Raw genomic sequence first — 17,389 nt, forward strand, 5'->3', positions numbered from 1 at the left:
ATTTTTTAAAAAATGAATGAAAATGATTAAAAAAATGTATAAATGAAAAAATAATTTACATTATTCGGTACCCATTTTGCTGTAAGCGTAGTAGCACTCAAATTAAATAGAGTTTTGCTACATATAAACACAATCGCATATTAATCTGTGTACTAATATTGATTTATTCATACTTAAAATTTAAATTAACATTTTTTTAATAAAATTTACTTTTTGACCAATCACATCATATTGATGCACAAATTAGTGCATAATTATACTTGCAACTATATTTTTCTAATTAAATATTTAACAATATCATGGGATAATTTATTTGTCGATCTCTCGTATTTTTAAATTAGAATGAAAATTCTACTCGAGAAAAAAAGACAGACGCTCGAGCAGAAAATTGGAAACCTGATCGCAACTGGTCAGCCGATCGAGGGTTAAGACAGCAATAATGGTAATCCTGTGGGCAAGTTTAACTGAAGTTTAGAAAAAACCCATATTACAAAATCAACCGGCCTCGTTTACTGGCAAAAGTTCGAAGTACGTATAAAGAAGGTAAGCATCCATCGTCATGCGGCAAGGAAAAGGACGAGACGACCTCTATCCTTACACCTCCAGAAAGTCACAGAGTTCTCTCTCTCTCTCTCTCTCTGATTTTTTCTTTTTTTTTCCTCAAGAAAGAAACAGGACATCAGACAATTTTTGAGATTGTTTTTTCCGTCTTGTGGAAAATAATAAAGTTGCATGTCTGCATAATTCTACCATTTTACTTTCATATAATTGCCTCTTTGGAAGTAGAGAAAAAAAGAAAAGGAAGAAATGACACCAAAAAGAAGGGGAAAAAGATAAAGAAAGATTTAGCTAAGAATGCAAGAAATGGGCAAAGAAGGTTGAGGACGTTATTGAAGGGTCCAATAAGATAAACAGACTTATAAGGTAAGGCAATGGCTGGCAATGGCATGGGGGGCCACTATCATTGTACAAAGAAGAACCACACTCTTATAAAATCATATGCATGGAGCCACCTTTTTGCCTTTTGACACTCTTATTATCATGGGTCTTAACTTTTAAGCAAAAATAAATAAATAAATAAATAAAATACATTATCCCTCACTCTTTTTGTGATCATTGGTACATTGTATAGTATAAACCCTTAAAATTACCTGAAAATTATATAACAAAAGGAGTCTCACCTTTAGGTGGCATTGTCTTTTACTGCAAATTTTGACAATTTTTGTGCCTATATAACACTTACAAAGTACAGCAAGCTTGGAAATCAAACCATGTTAATTAGCTATTTTAATTAAAAATTTAAAAGTTTAATGTTATTTGTCACGTCTTTATTTCATTTCTTATTTTAAATTATATTTTCTTGAAAATTAATATGAATTAACTAATAACGTCCTATCAACACAGAGGAATATGCATGCGAGTCACGACTTTTCACGGATGGAGACAGGGAGTGGTTAACCGGTAAGTTTGTAGAGTGTAGACTGGCGAGTGGTATTAAATTTTGGTACCTTTTTTTCATTCGCCCTCTATAAAAACGTATCGTATAATAAAAATCTCAATCTGCTCTTCCCAATTTTATCCAAGGAGAACAAGTCCTCCTCGAATCTCTTCCTTCCACTATTGCTTCGGCCTTCGGGTCCTGAAAACTAAAGAAAAAGCAAACCAACTGGAGAGGACCCGGGAGAGAGAGAGAGAGAGAGTGTCCGAAGTCATGGATTCGTTGGTTGTGGTGGGATTTCCAGCGTCCTTTTTTCGGTTTTGCTATTCCATTCCCTTTCAATCTCTTTCTTCCTTTTATGGGTCAAATTCTCACTCTTTATTTTTTTTGAAAAAAAATTGTATATATATCATTTCACCATCTTTTTATGGTGCCTGAGAATGATTTCCATCTCTCTTTTTCAGGTTCAGATAAGTGGGATTTTCGGTGGTAATGTTTTGGGCTGAATGGTTTCTTCATTGGCAACGACGATAGCCATGGATTCTTCTTTCGAGAGTAACCCCTTTCTTTTTTATTTCTCTGTTTTGTAATCATGGTTGTCTGCAAAAGTATTTTTTTTTTTAAAATTAATTCTGGGCTCTGATTCTTAGGGATTAGTATTTTTGGAAGATGTTACGTCTTGGTCATTGAATGTTTGGGTTCCTTTTTTCCTTGTCGAGGTGCCAAAGGTTAATCTTTTGGAGGATTTGTAACCTGCATGATAGTCATATTGCAGGAACATTGTGCTGTTCTTGATTTTCCATCGTTCTGGTTGTTGATTAGAGTTTCTTGGTTTCCATGTTTATCAAATTTTGTCACTCTCTGGTCTAGATGACTTCCTACATGAAGGTCTACAAGTTTTGTCATATATTGGAAACTGTTCTGTGGTGGTTGAACGTTTCGAGTCGTTAGCTGCATCTTATCTGGTGATATAATGCCAGCGAGGTCACTTCTCTGCATTATGTGGGGGCATGTCTTAATGTCAAAGAAGAGAGCTTATATATTATACTTGGGTTTTTATAATACCTTTTTGGATAATCAGGTTGATATACTGCTAGCATGCTACCTATCAAAAAACCCATGTGGTTACCCGGAGGAAAGTTTTGAGCCAGATGCATTTCAAAGTCAAATGAATTATTTTTTTTCTTCTTAATCTCACAACTAATCCTGGGACTGCCAATTTACCTGGTTACATGCAACGACCAATAAATTTCCTGGAATATCTGACTTAGTTGGGGGGTCTTTGTTAATGGGATTGGACCATTTGATTATTTGTTGCGATGTAACCTATGGATTTTCTTTAATTTACTTAAGAGTTTTCAGGTTCTCTAATCACTCTCGTAAATGTCTGGTAATAGATATTAGTTGACTGCAATCGGGTGCATGTGATATGGTTAATTATGTATTCTTCTGCAAGATCTCGTCATCTTTTTAGATTCAATTTACCTATTATACAATTTGGTTCTCTTGCATTTTTTTTTTTTCCAAATCATTTTACTTTTTTTTTTTCTAATCTTTGAAACTTGTTCAAATACTTATCTTTCTTGATTTGTTTGACTCTTCTGTTCTAGTTTGTCCACTGATATTTGTTTTCAATTTCCTTGATATTAGGCGCTACACTTGATTCATCAAAATGCAGTAAGTTGAGTATGGAGGAAAAGAGGGAACTAGTGTATGAAATATCATGCTCACATGGTGCCTCTGAAATGCTGCAGTCATGGAGCCGTCAGGAGATTTTGCAAATCCTGTGTGCAGAGATGGGAAAAGAAAGAAAATATACTGGCTTGACAAAGTTAAAAATCATAGAGAACCTTCTTAAAATTGTATCTGAAAAGAAATCAGGGGGACATGAGACTGTAATTGACCTCGAACAACCTTCTTCACCTGCACTTGGCCAAAAAGCTATCAAAAGGCAGAGAAAAACTGATCACCCTTCTCGACTATCTGCTCCAGCACACAATCTTCCTAACAATGATGGGGGAACTGCTTTAGGTAATACTATCTATTGCAAAAACTCAGCTTGCAGAGCTACCTTAATTCGAGTAGATGAGTTTTGCAAAAGATGTTCATGTTGCATCTGTTATCGGTATGATGACAACAAGGATCCTAGCCTCTGGTTGATTTGCAGCTCAGACCCTCCATTTCATGGTAGTTCATGTGGCATGTCATGCCATCTGGAGTGTGCTCTAAAACATGAAAGATCTGGCATTTCCAAAGATGGACGATGTGCTGGACTTGATGGGAGCTTTAATTGTGTATCTTGTGGGAAAGTGAATGATTTGCTTGGGTAAATATTCCCATTTGGCAGTTCTATTTTTATATTCATGTTAGTTGAGTTTATTTAAGTTTGTGCTTCAGTTTAAGAATTTTTTTTTTCCATTTATGTTTGTTGAAGCTTTCCTTTCCAGCATAAGTCCATCTTTAACAACATTGACCATGTTATTTTCCATGTGATACATACAAAGTTAAAAATTAACCGAGTAACTTGGTATATGGGTGCTGCATGTTGTTTTCATGGTCTTATCAGCCTTAGCTGGCTGAAAATGCACAGTTACATTATGTTGGCGACGGATCATTTGTGTTATGATCTTTCACTATTGAAGAAGAGCAATCTTTTAGCAACCTTTTTGGACTAATACTTTGGTTGGTTACTGATTTTAACGTTGCATATTCTTTGCCTGTACTGTCCTCAAATTATTCTATGTAATGGATGATGGGTTTAAGCATCATTTGGTTGAGCAGGACAAGATTTGGTTTGTTATGCAGATATATTAATATACCATTACCTCCTCCTTTGTTTTTCTTAGAAAGCACAAGACAAATCATTGCATGTTATATCAAAGGTCTGATGATAATTTTTTTAAATAAAGAAAACTCTCACCCTCTCTTGAGAAGTGTAAATGAGATTTTTGAGTGGAAGCTTACTCTTTCCCCTTTGCTACATATCGTAATCTATAATATCTATATTTGGAGTTGCTGAGCCTGCAACCAAACATTGCTCTTCCCCTTAAACCTACGGAACATGATTTGTGCCATTGAATGTTTTCTGAACTGGGTCTATGAGAAGTAACTTTCTATTCTCATATTTACACATTGAATGATAGTAAACATATCTTGTTTAAATTTTATATGGAATGCTCACTTGTCTCTGAGATGAATTTTTAAAAATACCTACATTATTGAAATTACACTACTCTTAACTTTTATTCATAGATGAAACAGACTTATGGTGTTGTCTGATTGGGTTTGATTTCATAAATGTATGTAGATGCTGGAGAAAACAACTGATGACAGCAAAGGAGACCAGACGTGTTGACATACTGTGCTATCGTGTGTCCTTAAGCCAAAAGCTTTTGAAGGGGACTGAAAAGTATCAAAAGGTTTCTGAGATTGTGGATGAAGCTGTTAGGAAGCTAGAAGCTGATGTGGGTCCTTTAACTGGTTTACCTGTAAGGATGGGAAGGGGTATAGTCAATAGGCTTTCTTCTGGACCGGAGGTTCAGAAACTCTGTGGCTTGGCTGTGGAGTCACTAGACTCCTTGCGTTCTGATACATTTTTGCATCCATCGCCTGATCCTGTGATCCAAGGTAGTATTTTATTTTTATTTTTTTATGTGCTGTTTCATCAGAACCTCCTATTGGTTTTTGTGGTCCAGCAACATGGTGATCATGTGTAACATACAGATAAATTACCTATTCCCTATAAAATACAAGTTTTATCTATTTTCTTTAACAATTTAAAATTTGAGTTAGGGTGGTTTGGCTTCCTCGTTGCTAGAAGTATTTTCTTTTATGATGTGGTTTGGTGTCTTGAGTTGTTGAGAATGAGGAAAATAGTGACGACTCTTCTGTCTTGTACCCTTCAACATGTACAGAATCAAATTCAGTTGCTCCCAATATTGTCAGATTTGGAGATATCCATGCAACATCCCTCACTGTGATTTTGGGTTCAGATGATTCTTCACCCGAAGATCTTGTTGGTTATACCTTATGGCATCGAAAGGCTCATGATGTGGATTATCCGGCAGAACCTACTTGTAAACTCGTTGCTCCCAATACAAAGTTTGTTGTCACAGGACTAACTCCAGCAACAGAGTATAGCATTAAAGTCGTATCACTTAATGGTACAAGAAATTTGGGTATGTATGAAGTTTGTCTCTCAACAGGTAGGTCTGATGATGAAGTTCTAAACAGCTGTGTAAGAAGAAGTCAAAGCCCAGCTACGAACTGTAGTAGCCTTTCTAATCCTTCCTCGGTAGAAGATGAAACCAATAACATTACTCCATATAGTGACCAGGCTGATAAACGAGCAGATAATTATCTCACTTATTGCAAGGATGCCAATAAATTTATTTCTGTTAAAGGATGTGATGATGCTTTGTGCAGTGATATGGTTGAAAGAAACCCAGCAGATTTGGTTTCAGTGTTGGATGAGGAACATGCTTTGCAGAAAGTTGGCCCTGGATCCAATTCTGATGTCTTGGAGCTTGAGAACAAGAACTCCCAAGATAACCAAATTACTGAGGACATAAGCACTGATGATGGGTCAAATTCCCCTGTTCAGACGGGAAAGGAATGTGTGCCATTTGTCAGCAAGTCAGAAGCTGGCTTGCCCACTACACCATGCAAGTTGGAAGTCCTTAAGGATGGGGTAGGTAGGAGTGGGAGATCCAAATTTTGCAGCAGGGATCTGGAAAATGGGATTGGCAAAGTAGAGGAACCCCAAGATGGAAGCACATCAAAAAAGAGAAGTATGGAAAGGCGGGATGGGGAATGTGCAGCAAATGGTATCTCAGACAGGGATTTTGAGTATTATGTGAAATTAATCAGATGGTTAGAGTGCGAGGGACACGTAGAGAAGAATTTCAGGCAGAAATTCCTGACTTGGTATGGCTTGAGGGCCACCCCACAAGAGGTAAGGATTGTGAAGGTTTTTGTCGATACTTTTCTTGAAGATCCAGCATGTCTTGCAGAACAGCTTGTGGACACCTTTTCAGAAAGTATTTCAAGCAAGAGATCATCTGTGGTGCCAGCAGGATTTTGCATGAAGCTTTGGCATTGACCGTCTTGTGAGGGGTTCTGCTATTAGACGGAGGAGCTTTTGAATGCAAGCCCCATCGGGGTATGTGTAAATTAATTCTTTACCGCCCTTCCCTAGCATTCATCATTTAGACAACCATCAGTTATATTTACGTATCACCATTATGCCATTCTTATGACGATGTAAGAAGCTTAGCGTTCGTTCTATTTGATATGCAGTCTGCCTCAAACATGGATATTATTCCATTTTTGTCATTTTATTTACGTAATTGCTTATGAATGTGGTGGTCTTTGTACATGTTCTTTGAGTCAATTGGCAACAACAGAGGGAAATAAATTGTCTAGGTTGAAAGGTTCCCAGCCCCGGGAGGGGGAGGGACGATTTCTTGTTTACGTAGCTGAAAACCAAACCATGATCAAGTAAACAATCGAATATATTTGATTTCAACCTTTTTCCTCTCGAAGTTTGAACAGAAAATTAGACCCCAACCAAAGCATGATTGAGTTTCTGAATATGGTTAATTGGGATCGATGGCTTGACTACGTAATGTCGGACAAGCAGCACACCTGCTAATTATCAAGAAAAATGGCACATACAGGTTGACTGAAGTTTCTGACACAGGAAACTCTCAGAGGGCTGACGGCAATCTTGAGTCCTTGACAGAGTAAAATCATCTTAGAACGAGATTGTGATACGTGTGGAGAAATATGGCAAATCGGTTGATTATCTTCAACTCAACTGTTCGATGGTAACAAAGATGTGGTAACGATCTGATGGACTTTCTTCTTGGAAAGTAAAGTCTCGCTAGTTTAATAAGTGGGTAAAACATGTAATTGTACTCAGCAAATTGCATTATATTAAAATAAAATAAAATAGATTTTCTCAGTAGTATCTGGAATTTATATTCAACATCCCGATCGATCAAGATTCCCTAAAATTTGGATCTACATGACTTTATAGGTTAGACAAGAAATCTAGAAAATATCAATGTTGGCTGTAGCTGGTATTCCCTTTCTTCTCTTTTTTCCCCCAGTATCTTTTTACGAACTGTTTGATCATGCTTTTCTTAATTCTATTCATTCGCACGATTGAGAGATCGACCGCCTCCAATCAGACCAATAATAGATAATTCTCCAAGCCCAAATCATGGATAATTCTTGCTCCGTGGTTGCGTACAAAAGTGGATCAACAATAATGAGGTTAACTTGGACTGCAGAAAACTTTGTTTAAGATGGGGTGGGCTATTTAGAGTTCTTTATGTGCTCCAATGAGGTTTTCCTGCTGATTCAGTACTTCTACTACTCCGTCTGCATGTTGAATGATTCAGCTTGGCTTTTGGAAAACAAAAGAAGACGACATCGACGTTCAAGTTGGTCCGTAAAGAATGCTGTTAAGACACGAACGTACTCATCCAGCCATTATAAATTATCGAGAACCCATACCAGTTGCGATCAGGAGTCGTGTCTTTATTTAATTGAAACAGTTATGCTCATGTGTCTGCAACTTTGTATCAGAAACTCTCCAATGTCACGATGAATTGGCGGGGCCCAATCTCTTGCTTCGCGTGCCATATGTACTGCAGATGGGGATTACCATATTAAAGAAGTTGGAGTGGGTGATACACTCCAAGCTAAACAACCCAATAAAAACAACACCGCAGCGCAGTATCGTACCCCCCGTTTTTGTATTACCGCTTTCCCCTAACAAATCATACATCACCTCGAAAACAGCAGACTCGATTCCTTGTCGGTTTGTCCTATACTCCAACCACTTGCAATTTGCACCACTTTCAGTGACATACTTTTAGTCATTCGCAATTCCATCCTCTGTGCTGTTCCGTTTCCTCTTGTCGAATCTCGATCTTCCTTTCAGAACCCCTGTTTGAAGATGTCTGTCGGGATCTTCACAGCTCCGGTAACTGGGTCAGGATTTATTGGCTTGAAATCCAACTCGAGAAAGCTGCCGGTAAAAGATTCTACTGGATGGAACCAGAAAACTGTATCTAACGGTTCTAGAACTTTCTGCATGAAGGTAATATTAATGTTATTAATGATCTGAAACTGAAACTGCTCAAGTTCTCTTATGTGTCAGTACTGGTCCTTGATTGCTTTTCTTTCCTCCCTAACTTAATTTTGTTTAAATAGACATGGAATCCCATTAATAACAAGAAGTTCGAGGCACTCTCCTATCTCCCTCCTCTCTCGGATGATTCAATCGCAAAGGAGATAGACTACATGATCAAAAAGGGATGGATCCCTTGCCTTGAGTTTGACCAGGTAAGATGAACTAAGGGTTGATTTGTTAAGATAAAATCAAACTATCCCATCCCATATAATAATTATAATTTTTTTAAATTTTTGAATAAAATATAATAAATAATTTAATTTTTTTAAATTTTAAAATAAAATTAATATTAAAAAATTATATTATAATAATATTTTATTCAATTTCTAAAAAAATATTCTATATATCATATTATGATTTTACTTACATCACATTAAATAAGAAGTGGTATATTTATTATCATTAAATAATTATTTATTATATACTTCTTTATTATCAAATGGTGATAAATAATCATATCATATATAATGAGATACAAGTAAAATGACGTTGTAATGTATAATATTACTCGAAAAGAATTGGATATATGCTTTATTTGGATACCAAAGTTATATAATCTGAAGCACGCTTTTGATTCGTGGAATTTAAGGTGGGGAATGTTCGTAGAGAGAATAGCCGAATGCCAGGATACTATGATGGGAGGTATTGGACATTGTGGAAGCTGCCAATGTTTGGCTGCAATGACTCATCTCAAGTCCTCAATGAAATCGAAGAGTGCAAAAAGACGTACCCAAATGCCTATATACGCTGCTTGGCTTTTGACAACAAGAAGCAGGCGCAGTGCATGGCCTTTGTTATTCAGAAACCGACTGCCACCAGCGGCAGCACCGGCACTTAAGATGATTCAGTCTCCTTACCCAAAGATTTCCAAAGGTTTCTCCTCAAGTATGTTTTTTTTTTTTTTTTTAATTCCCTATCTGCGGTGTACCAATAAGAAATCTGGGTGCTTGTGAGGAGGATTCCTCCATCTCAAACCACTTCAATGGTTGGCAACTTTTTAATACGTGTTGCATCTTTGAGGAAGATACTCAAATGAAGTTGTATTCATAATCTACTTTTATGATCTGTGTACGAGAAAACAGCCCATAGTTTTTGGCTTCTTTTTGGTGGGGGCAAGGGGAGCTAAAAAATTCAATTTGGTACGATTATTTCTAAAGATAAGAGGTGGGCACCAACCAAGTTATGACTTATGCAACCCCTGGGATATATTGATGTGCTTTAAGTCGAATATATCAAAGATACCTTTTCCCCTTGTTATATGGTATTTAATAACTAATAAATAAAAAAATTTATATGCAGTTATTTTTATATATTTTTTTATATACTCTATTGATATGATTAGTTGTATATTAAAAAAATTAATACAATCAATCATATCTGTGAAGTGTGTAGAGAGTGCATAAAAGTGATTGTATGTAACATTATTTATTATTAATTATTTATAAAATATTTTTAAACATATTACATTTGTTTGAAAACAAATAAAAAATATATTTTTTATTAAAAAATGATGATTATTTTTGTTAAAGATTATAATCATATATTTGAAAATTATACATGTATGGTCTTTTTAAATTCGATTACGTTCTATATTATTCAAACAAATACGTTTAAACTTTTTTTTAAATTTATTTTTTAGTTTATTTAAAATTAAAAAATATTTTAATATGTAACACTTAAACAATCTAATTTTTTTTTCATTAAAAACCTTTTTAAACCATTTAAACATTTTTCCTACTATAACCCGAAAAATATCCTAACCCTTTACCGCAATTTAAGACTCGATTTGTGATTTAACGAATGTTGAGGGTACACACGTACGCAATATACCAGCATGTCGAACGTTAAAGGATGGAGAAGTAATTGCAAAAGAAAAGAATGACTGCTAAGACGAGAAGCTGGACATGCCTTGGACTCAAGATTTGGACCCTTCAAAGACATTCCCCCATTTACATTTTGGCTGCAGAGCTTTGTTACACGTAAACACACGTCACATTCCATATCCTTTTTAATTTTTTTTTTAGATTTAATTTTCTTAAACCAATTAAATTCTTCTCCTCATTCTCTATATAACAAACATTTGTTAAAAGAAAAAAAATAAGTATGGTGTATGATATTAATTTTAGAATTTTTCTTGGATGTATGTGTCAACATTTATAGATACTAATAGAGTAATCTCCGTATTTAAAAATAAATAAATAAAATATTTATAATCTTAGCAAGCTTCACGTGCTCCTTTTAAATAAAACACCACCATATCCATCTTGATTTCAAATTTGTACCCTACATGCCAATATTTTATGAGGAAAACAGACCATCCGGAAGTAATTGAATAAGACTAGCAAATCTTTAATGCCCATCTATAAACAAGAGATGACACTAGCCACGACTATCCCCTATCTGCATAAAGATAAATATTGATTTTCATAAAACCACTTAAAACATTTTACATCAACAAGTACAATTGAGAATAATAAAATTTCGGGCAAGGTGTATTGATCTTACTGAATAAATATGTCATTAGTTCTATTAAAATCAGAATTGAACCGAAACAGTACACAACAACAAAATGAATACGATAAAGTAGAGTAAACAGAGATAGTTAGCCATGATAACATATTCACTAGATGTGTGCACATCCATTTGTGACATCGCTGCCTTGAAGTAGCACTTAAAATATCAAATCAAAGCATTAAATGCCTGTGATAACATATTCACTCCTTCACATTCTCTCAAGCTATGGCAACTGGCAGATCGACAAGGAGTTGGGTATGAAAGAGCAATCCGTAAGAAATTGGGATCTACAGATCAGATGCTATTGCGTATTGACAGTAGATATCAGATGATATCTCAGAGGGACCAAGCGAGTACCAGATACTGCATTTAAATTTGGAATTTAATCAATACGACAAATATCTAGAACAATAAAACACAATGCACCGATACAACAATCCGAGTCTCAAGATAGCAGTCATCAGATAGTTATCAAAAAGCAAGTCTCATGCCCTCATTCATTAGATGGTTCTCATCATCGGTTTCAAGAATCCAACTCTGCAACTGACCAATTCTTGCCAGAAGATACTACCCATCTGGAAAGAGAGAACAAAAACAATGGTTCATCAGGACGCTACGACCATATCTTGAAAAGCTATACTATATACAATCACTTTTGTGTACTTATTGCACACTATGCTAATGTGATTGGCCAAAATAATTATTTTATATTAAAAGAAAGTGACGTAATCAATCACATTAGTGGAGTGCACAAAAAGTACGCAAAACTGACTGCACATAAAATTTTTGTATCTTGAATAACTTAAATGTTTCTCAGCTCATATCAAAATAGGAATCTCGTAATTTCGTATAACACAAAGCAACCTAAAAGTTTTTCGAAACACCCGCACACATTCACACCAACTTCAGAGCAGAAAGAAAACAACATTTCATCACCAGCTCCGAATAACAACAAATAGAAGTCATACGCTTATGCTGAGACTCTGGAATTGTTTGATACTCGCATGCACAAATTCCTACACCAATTTAAAGGCAGAAAGCACAACAATGCTTTATCACCATAATAAAAGAACAACAAATAAAAGCCTTATGCTTCGTTTATCACTAAATACCAGTTCTTTTCCCACTTCATTTAATTCAACCCTTCTTTGGTTGACTACTCAATTCAAACATTAAACAGAGAGCACAGTGCCCTCCAATTTGAACATTAGCAAATCCACAGACTTGGCAACAAATTGGCCTTTAAGTCGAATTTCCCCACAAAATTCGACATTTCGCAAAGGTTGAGCTCAAATACAAGACTTCCAATGCTTGGAAACTATTGGTTTTCACCATCAACTCCTTCCCTTTGTTCCTTTAAGAAACTTGTATATATTTGATACGATGAAAACAATGGTCATATCTGTAACCATGACGATTGCATTCAGCTTTAGCTTAGCCACTAGACATAAACGTTCAGTCACCACGCATACAAACCAAAATAATTGCAAGACATGAATTCAAAATGTCACAACTGGTAACCTGATCGGTCTGAATTTTGAAACACCCGAAACCAACAACATACAAGTTTCCTTTTATTAGCACCGGGAACAAAGTCCCAACTAACCAGGGTGCACCAGCAACACATAAGTTAATGAACAAATCTTGATTGTGTTCAAAACCTACAAAATTACCATAAAAACATAGTACGAGAAGCTTCCCAAAGCAAATAAACTACAAGAGCCCATGTCCTTGGGGGCACTATATTTGAGCCAAGCTGCTCCGATTTGAAAAAGTCCTAGATCAGGAAAATACACATTCTCACAAGGGTAAAGAAAAACAGATTTGTATCTATCCAGCTTATCAAAAGATTTGTATCTATCCAAAGAAAACGAATACTGTGGAACTTCAGAAGTCAACTCACATACATGAAACAGATCTTCAGATATTGAATCCCATGCTTAAACTGCTATGGAACATCTGTGATGGCCTAAGTTTACACTGAGCATGATTTTTATTTATTTATTTTTGATAAGTAAGAGAAAGTATTATTGATCTGAAAGAAGTAGGCATAGCCTGCGTACACAGGAAGTATACATAGCACACCCAAATACAATCTAAGAGCGATAAATTAAAGAGAGGAAATCATGAACGTTGTCCCCGTTTAGTACAATAGCAGAAAACCAAAGCATTAAAGTGTGTAGAAAAAAGTTCTTTAGCTCCACCCTAGTGCATTCCTTGTCCTCAAAGCAGCGCGCATTCCTTTCCAACCAAATACACCACATGATGCACAACGGGATCATCTTCCATACAATTGCTACTTGATGACAACCTTGTATCTTCCTCCAACAACCCAACAGATCCACCACCCTTGCAGGCATAACCCAAGCCACTTCCACCCTGTGAAAGATCTCATCCCACAACTCCCTTGTTACCTCACAATGCAATGAGAGGTGGTCCACAGATTCTCCATTTTTTTTACATAAATAACACCAATCCATAACTACACAACCCCTCTTCCTCAGATTATCCGTGGTCAGGATCTTCCCAAGAGTGGCATTCCATACAAAGACAGCAACTTTGGAAGGCACACATGTCCTCCAAATGTTCTTCCATGGAACTTAGGATGATCTCGTGTTGTCAAAATATGATTTTTATTTATTAGCATACTTGGCATGAAATTTTTTGAACACACATTGGACAGCTAAATAAGTTTCACAATAAATTAGCCCTAGTCCAGTTTGAACGACTGGATTTTTTTTTATAAGAGCCCTAGTCCTTTTTTCCAAATTACTGAAACATGGACAGCCCATGAAACTCCCCTCAAAAAATTCTCCAAAGGAAACAACTTTGAGCAAATTATACACTCCATACCTAGAGGGAGAAAGGTATTGTTCCATCAATTTTTTTTTTTATAGGCAATCCCGATTAAAAAAAAAAAAAACTAAGGTAATCAATAAGTTTTTTTTCCTCATATTAATCTTTGTCCAATTCAATACAATAGCCCAACCTACAACACTAGTTTCTAATTACACAATGTAAATTCTAAATTTAGTGCTCTAAAACAATTACAATTTATCCGTACATTTATACATTAGAATGTTTGTTTGCACCGATGGGTTATCGCTTTGTTATCCTAGATGTAATGCATATATGTTTTTATAATGAGGAATCACCGAGATGGTGCAAACACAATGTCTTGAATCCACTTAAAGATTGGACCTGTAGAACATATTCTCATCACATGCATCAGGTAAATCATTGGCTTTTCACCAATGAAACGCGACCTCTAGAAATTCTTAAATGAGAATTTTGAGTTTTAAGATTAAATATTAAAATATTATATTTTAATATTATTATTATTTTGGGATTTGAAAAGGTAAGGAAAAAGTTAAATTGTTTATTATATTTTGTATGGGGATTTGGAAAAGTTTTAATGATAAGATGAAAATTTTATGTTTGAGATGAGAATTTTGTGTGGCCAAACAGTACCTAAATCTGGAGGAAGCATACCACTAAAACTAAGACCATACCACTTTATATGTAATTTATATTTGAGAAATGTTAGGTTCACAAACACATTTCACAAAAGTAAATTCAACAAACTAATGTAGCTGGTTGTTGTACATTATACCATAAAAAAAAATTCTTTCTTTGTGAAGTAAATCTAACGTATCACATTTAGCTACATCAGTTTATAGCACTTATTTTTGTAAAGTCTCTTTGTGAACTAAGGGTCCTTTTTATATTTTCTTGGAGTTTGCTACTCATCATTCCCACGCACCACTTATTTTTATTTTTTTAATTCTTTTTAGTTTTATTATTCTTAAACTAATTAAAATCTTCTGTTCGTCATCCAAACACCACACATTTGGTAAGAGAAAAAAAAAATGTGTGTTGAAGTGTGTGGAGATGATGAGTAAAATTTTTCATTTTCTTGAACATGAAAATTTTCAAGAACTTCTAAATATAAATCAAACATCACAATTGATTCAGCGATTCAAGCGATTTTTAACAGAAAAACTAACTAGTAACTCGATCAAATAAGCCAAAAAAAGCTTGCCTAACCACCCAATTGCATAAAAAATCCCAAGATTTCCTAAACTTTTAAACCCTAGGACACCGAGTCACACACACAAGAAAACTTAGCACATGGGAAATTAAACAAAAATCGAAAAAATGACGAAACCCTAACTTACCCAGGAAGGCGGAGGCGATATCACTAAAAAAATGAAACTGGCTCCGCTTATCAGGCAATAAACCCTAGGACACAAGAGTCACACACCGGGAATTAAAAAAAGTAACGAAAAGAATAATGACGAAACCCTAACTAATCCGGGAAGGGGAATCGATATCACAGGTTCCGCTCGGCAGGCAATGGGCCATTAAACCCTAGGACAAAGAGTCACGCATACAAGAAAACTTGAACATAGGGGGAAATCAAACAAAAAAATCGAAAAGTATAACGAAACCCTACCTAACCCGGAAGGGCCGGATCGATTTCACCGGTTCCGCTCGGCAGGTAATGGGCGATTAAACCCGCCGCGGCGGTTCATATACTGCCTTGGCTGTCGTTTCGTCACAGCTCTGACACCGCTCACGTCGGCTCCGTCCACCGGCTTGCCTTTGGTCGAGTCGAAGCCGACGGGGATCCCCAGCTTCTTCATCATCTCCAGCTCATCCTCGTCCACACCCTCCACCTGTCCATCTCCTCCTTCACCATCCACGCCATCTTTGTCCTTGCGCTTTTGTTGTTGTTTTTGTTCTTTTACAATCCCGTCAACAAAGTCGGAGACGACCTTCTGTCGCTCCCTCTCGTCGGTGGATTCGCTGCGACGGCGGCGCTTGGGTGAAGGGGAGCGGTGGTTGGAGTGGCGGTGGCTACGTCTGTGGGAGCGGTCGTCAGGAGAGCGTGAGCGGTAGCGATCGGGAGAGCGAGTGCGAGACCGGGTGTGGCGAGAGGATCGGCCGCGCTCGGGCGTACGGGATCTCTTAGTGCGGCTCCGCTCTCGGTCACGGTCCTCCTTATCTCGCCGTCTATCTCTGTCGTGGTCGCGAGCTCTGTCCCGATCCCGGTCCCGGTCGCGGTCGGTCATGGTACGTGGTGTTTAGGGTTTGATAACATACGGGTTACTTGGGCGCTTCCATTTTTATGGATCGGAGCCACGACTCGAGGCTGTAGGAAAACCCAAAACCCTTTGCTTTTTGCTTGTTAGATACATTTCTAAATAAAATAAATAAATAAATAAAAAATTATTCATATATTTTTTTATCATTTTATTATTATTTTATAATGTGATATTAAATAATAATTTTATAAATAATAAATAATATCATATCATAATATGATAAAAAATAATAAAAATTAAAATAATGAGTTCTCATTTCTATTATATGATATAATCAAATTGCGTTTTTTTTTTTAATTATTCTAGAAAAACAAATGTTTGGTATGCTTTTCGAACTGAGACACAAGTAACCGAAATTGGCAAATAAAGTAAATAAATAAATCAATTCAAGAGGAGAAAGATTTGGATGCCTTTCCAATTTGCCTTTTGACCTCTTCTATTGGAATTAATTCTGAAGAATAGATTAAGTTCCGTTTGGATGTTAAAGTCATGTTTAGATATTGAACTGAATTAAAATGAGTTAAATTTTTTATAAATAGTAGTGAGTTAAGACAGTAGAATAACTTTTATGAAGCCCATCTAAAATTAGTTTAGATGTCTTAATGAAAAGTTGAAAAAAGTTAAGTTTCGCGTATAAAGAGATGTTGAGTTGAAAAAGATTGTGGATTCCACGTGTAAAAATATTTTAAATTGAAATGAGTTTAATGATTTGAGAGTTTGATATTTAGATATTAGATTTAATTTAAAATTAGACTAACTTCCAAGCGGAGCCTAAGATGAGTTGAGTTTGTGAACAATAGTATTTGTGGGTCATATTGAGATGGGCTTAACATTTTTAGATTGAAATGTGTTTAAATTTTTTATGAAAATTTGAAAAAATAATGAGTCATATCAATAATTGATTTGATATGAATTAAGTTAGATCCAACAACTAAACACAACCTTGATTCAAAGCTAGACACACTACAAGCCCATGGTGTGTTAGTGGTAAGTGGACATTCTAGGTGATGATATAGTTAGTTGTGTGAGCAGTTAAGGACACATGGCAATTCGAAGCTCATTGGAGAATTAGTTGCATTTAGATACTAGAGTAATTTCAGATGATTTAAATTAATTTATGAATAG

The 17,389-nt window shown here is 35.8% G+C and overlaps 3 protein-coding genes across 5 annotated transcripts; 2 read left to right on the forward strand and 1 right to left on the reverse strand.

Annotated features, from left to right (window-relative positions):
- The first annotated feature begins 1,548 nt into the window (after positions 1-1,548).
- Positions 1,549-6,815, forward strand: LOC122315248 (VIN3-like protein 2). Of its 2 annotated transcripts, none has more exons than XM_043131065.1 (5): positions 1,549-1,800; positions 1,903-1,993; positions 3,089-3,764; positions 4,746-5,065; positions 5,353-6,815. In XM_043131065.1, exons 2-5 carry the CDS (start codon positions 1,945-1,947, stop codon positions 6,537-6,539), a joined length of 2,232 nt encoding a protein of 743 aa, XP_042986999.1. In that variant the 5' UTR covers positions 1,549-1,800; positions 1,903-1,944; the 3' UTR covers positions 6,540-6,815. The 2 variants fall into 2 exon arrangements, with proteins under 2 accessions (XP_042986999.1, XP_042986998.1); XM_043131064.1 differs by having other exon boundaries at positions 1,549-1,729.
- Positions 6,816-8,170: 1,355 nt separating this feature from the next.
- Positions 8,171-9,702, forward strand: LOC122315249 (ribulose bisphosphate carboxylase small subunit, chloroplastic 3-like). Its single transcript, XM_043131066.1, has 3 exons — positions 8,171-8,549; positions 8,663-8,794; positions 9,232-9,702. The coding sequence occupies exons 1-3, from the start codon at positions 8,406-8,408 to the stop codon at positions 9,478-9,480; spliced, it is 525 nt and encodes a 174-aa protein (XP_042987000.1). The 5' UTR covers positions 8,171-8,405; the 3' UTR covers positions 9,481-9,702.
- Positions 9,703-11,244: 1,542 nt separating this feature from the next.
- Positions 11,245-16,331, reverse strand: LOC122315829 (U4/U6.U5 small nuclear ribonucleoprotein 27 kDa protein). Of its 2 annotated transcripts, none has more exons than XM_043132041.1 (2): positions 15,613-16,331; positions 11,245-11,519 (listed from the first exon to the last, which is right to left on the reverse strand). In XM_043132041.1, the coding sequence occupies exon 1, from the start codon at positions 16,229-16,231 to the stop codon at positions 15,638-15,640; it is 594 nt and encodes a 197-aa protein (XP_042987975.1). In that variant the 5' UTR covers positions 16,232-16,331; the 3' UTR covers positions 11,245-11,519; positions 15,613-15,637. The 2 variants fall into 2 exon arrangements, with proteins under 2 accessions (XP_042987975.1, XP_042987974.1); XM_043132040.1 differs by having other exon boundaries at positions 11,245-11,731.
- Positions 16,332-17,389: the final 1,058 nt, after the last annotated feature.

This window comes from Carya illinoinensis, chromosome 7, assembly GCF_018687715.1.
Source record: "Carya illinoinensis cultivar Pawnee chromosome 7, C.illinoinensisPawnee_v1, whole genome shotgun sequence".
NCBI classification, from domain to species: Eukaryota; Viridiplantae; Streptophyta; class Magnoliopsida; order Fagales; family Juglandaceae; genus Carya; species Carya illinoinensis.

Excerpts from the sequence above, each read along its gene's own strand:
- LOC122315829 (XM_043132041.1), bottom strand. The coding sequence starts at position 16,231 with ATGACCGACCGCGACCGGGACCGGGATCGGGACAGAGCTCGCGACCAC.
- LOC122315248 (XM_043131065.1), top strand. The coding sequence starts at position 1,945 with ATGGTTTCTTCATTGGCAACGACGATAGCCATGGATTCTTCTTTCGAG. Across the intron at positions 1,994-3,088 it reads CATGGATTCTTCTTTCGAGA|GCGCTACACTTGATTCATCA; the intron begins GTAACCCCTTTC and ends CCTTGATATTAG. Across the intron at positions 5,066-5,352 it reads GCCTGATCCTGTGATCCAAG|AATCAAATTCAGTTGCTCCC; the intron begins GTAGTATTTTAT and ends CAACATGTACAG.
- LOC122315249 (XM_043131066.1), top strand. The coding sequence starts at position 8,406 with ATGTCTGTCGGGATCTTCACAGCTCCGGTAACTGGGTCAGGATTTATT. Across the intron at positions 8,550-8,662 it reads CTAGAACTTTCTGCATGAAG|ACATGGAATCCCATTAATAA; the intron begins GTAATATTAATG and ends TTGTTTAAATAG. Across the intron at positions 8,795-9,231 it reads CTTGCCTTGAGTTTGACCAG|GTGGGGAATGTTCGTAGAGA; the intron begins GTAAGATGAACT and ends GTGGAATTTAAG.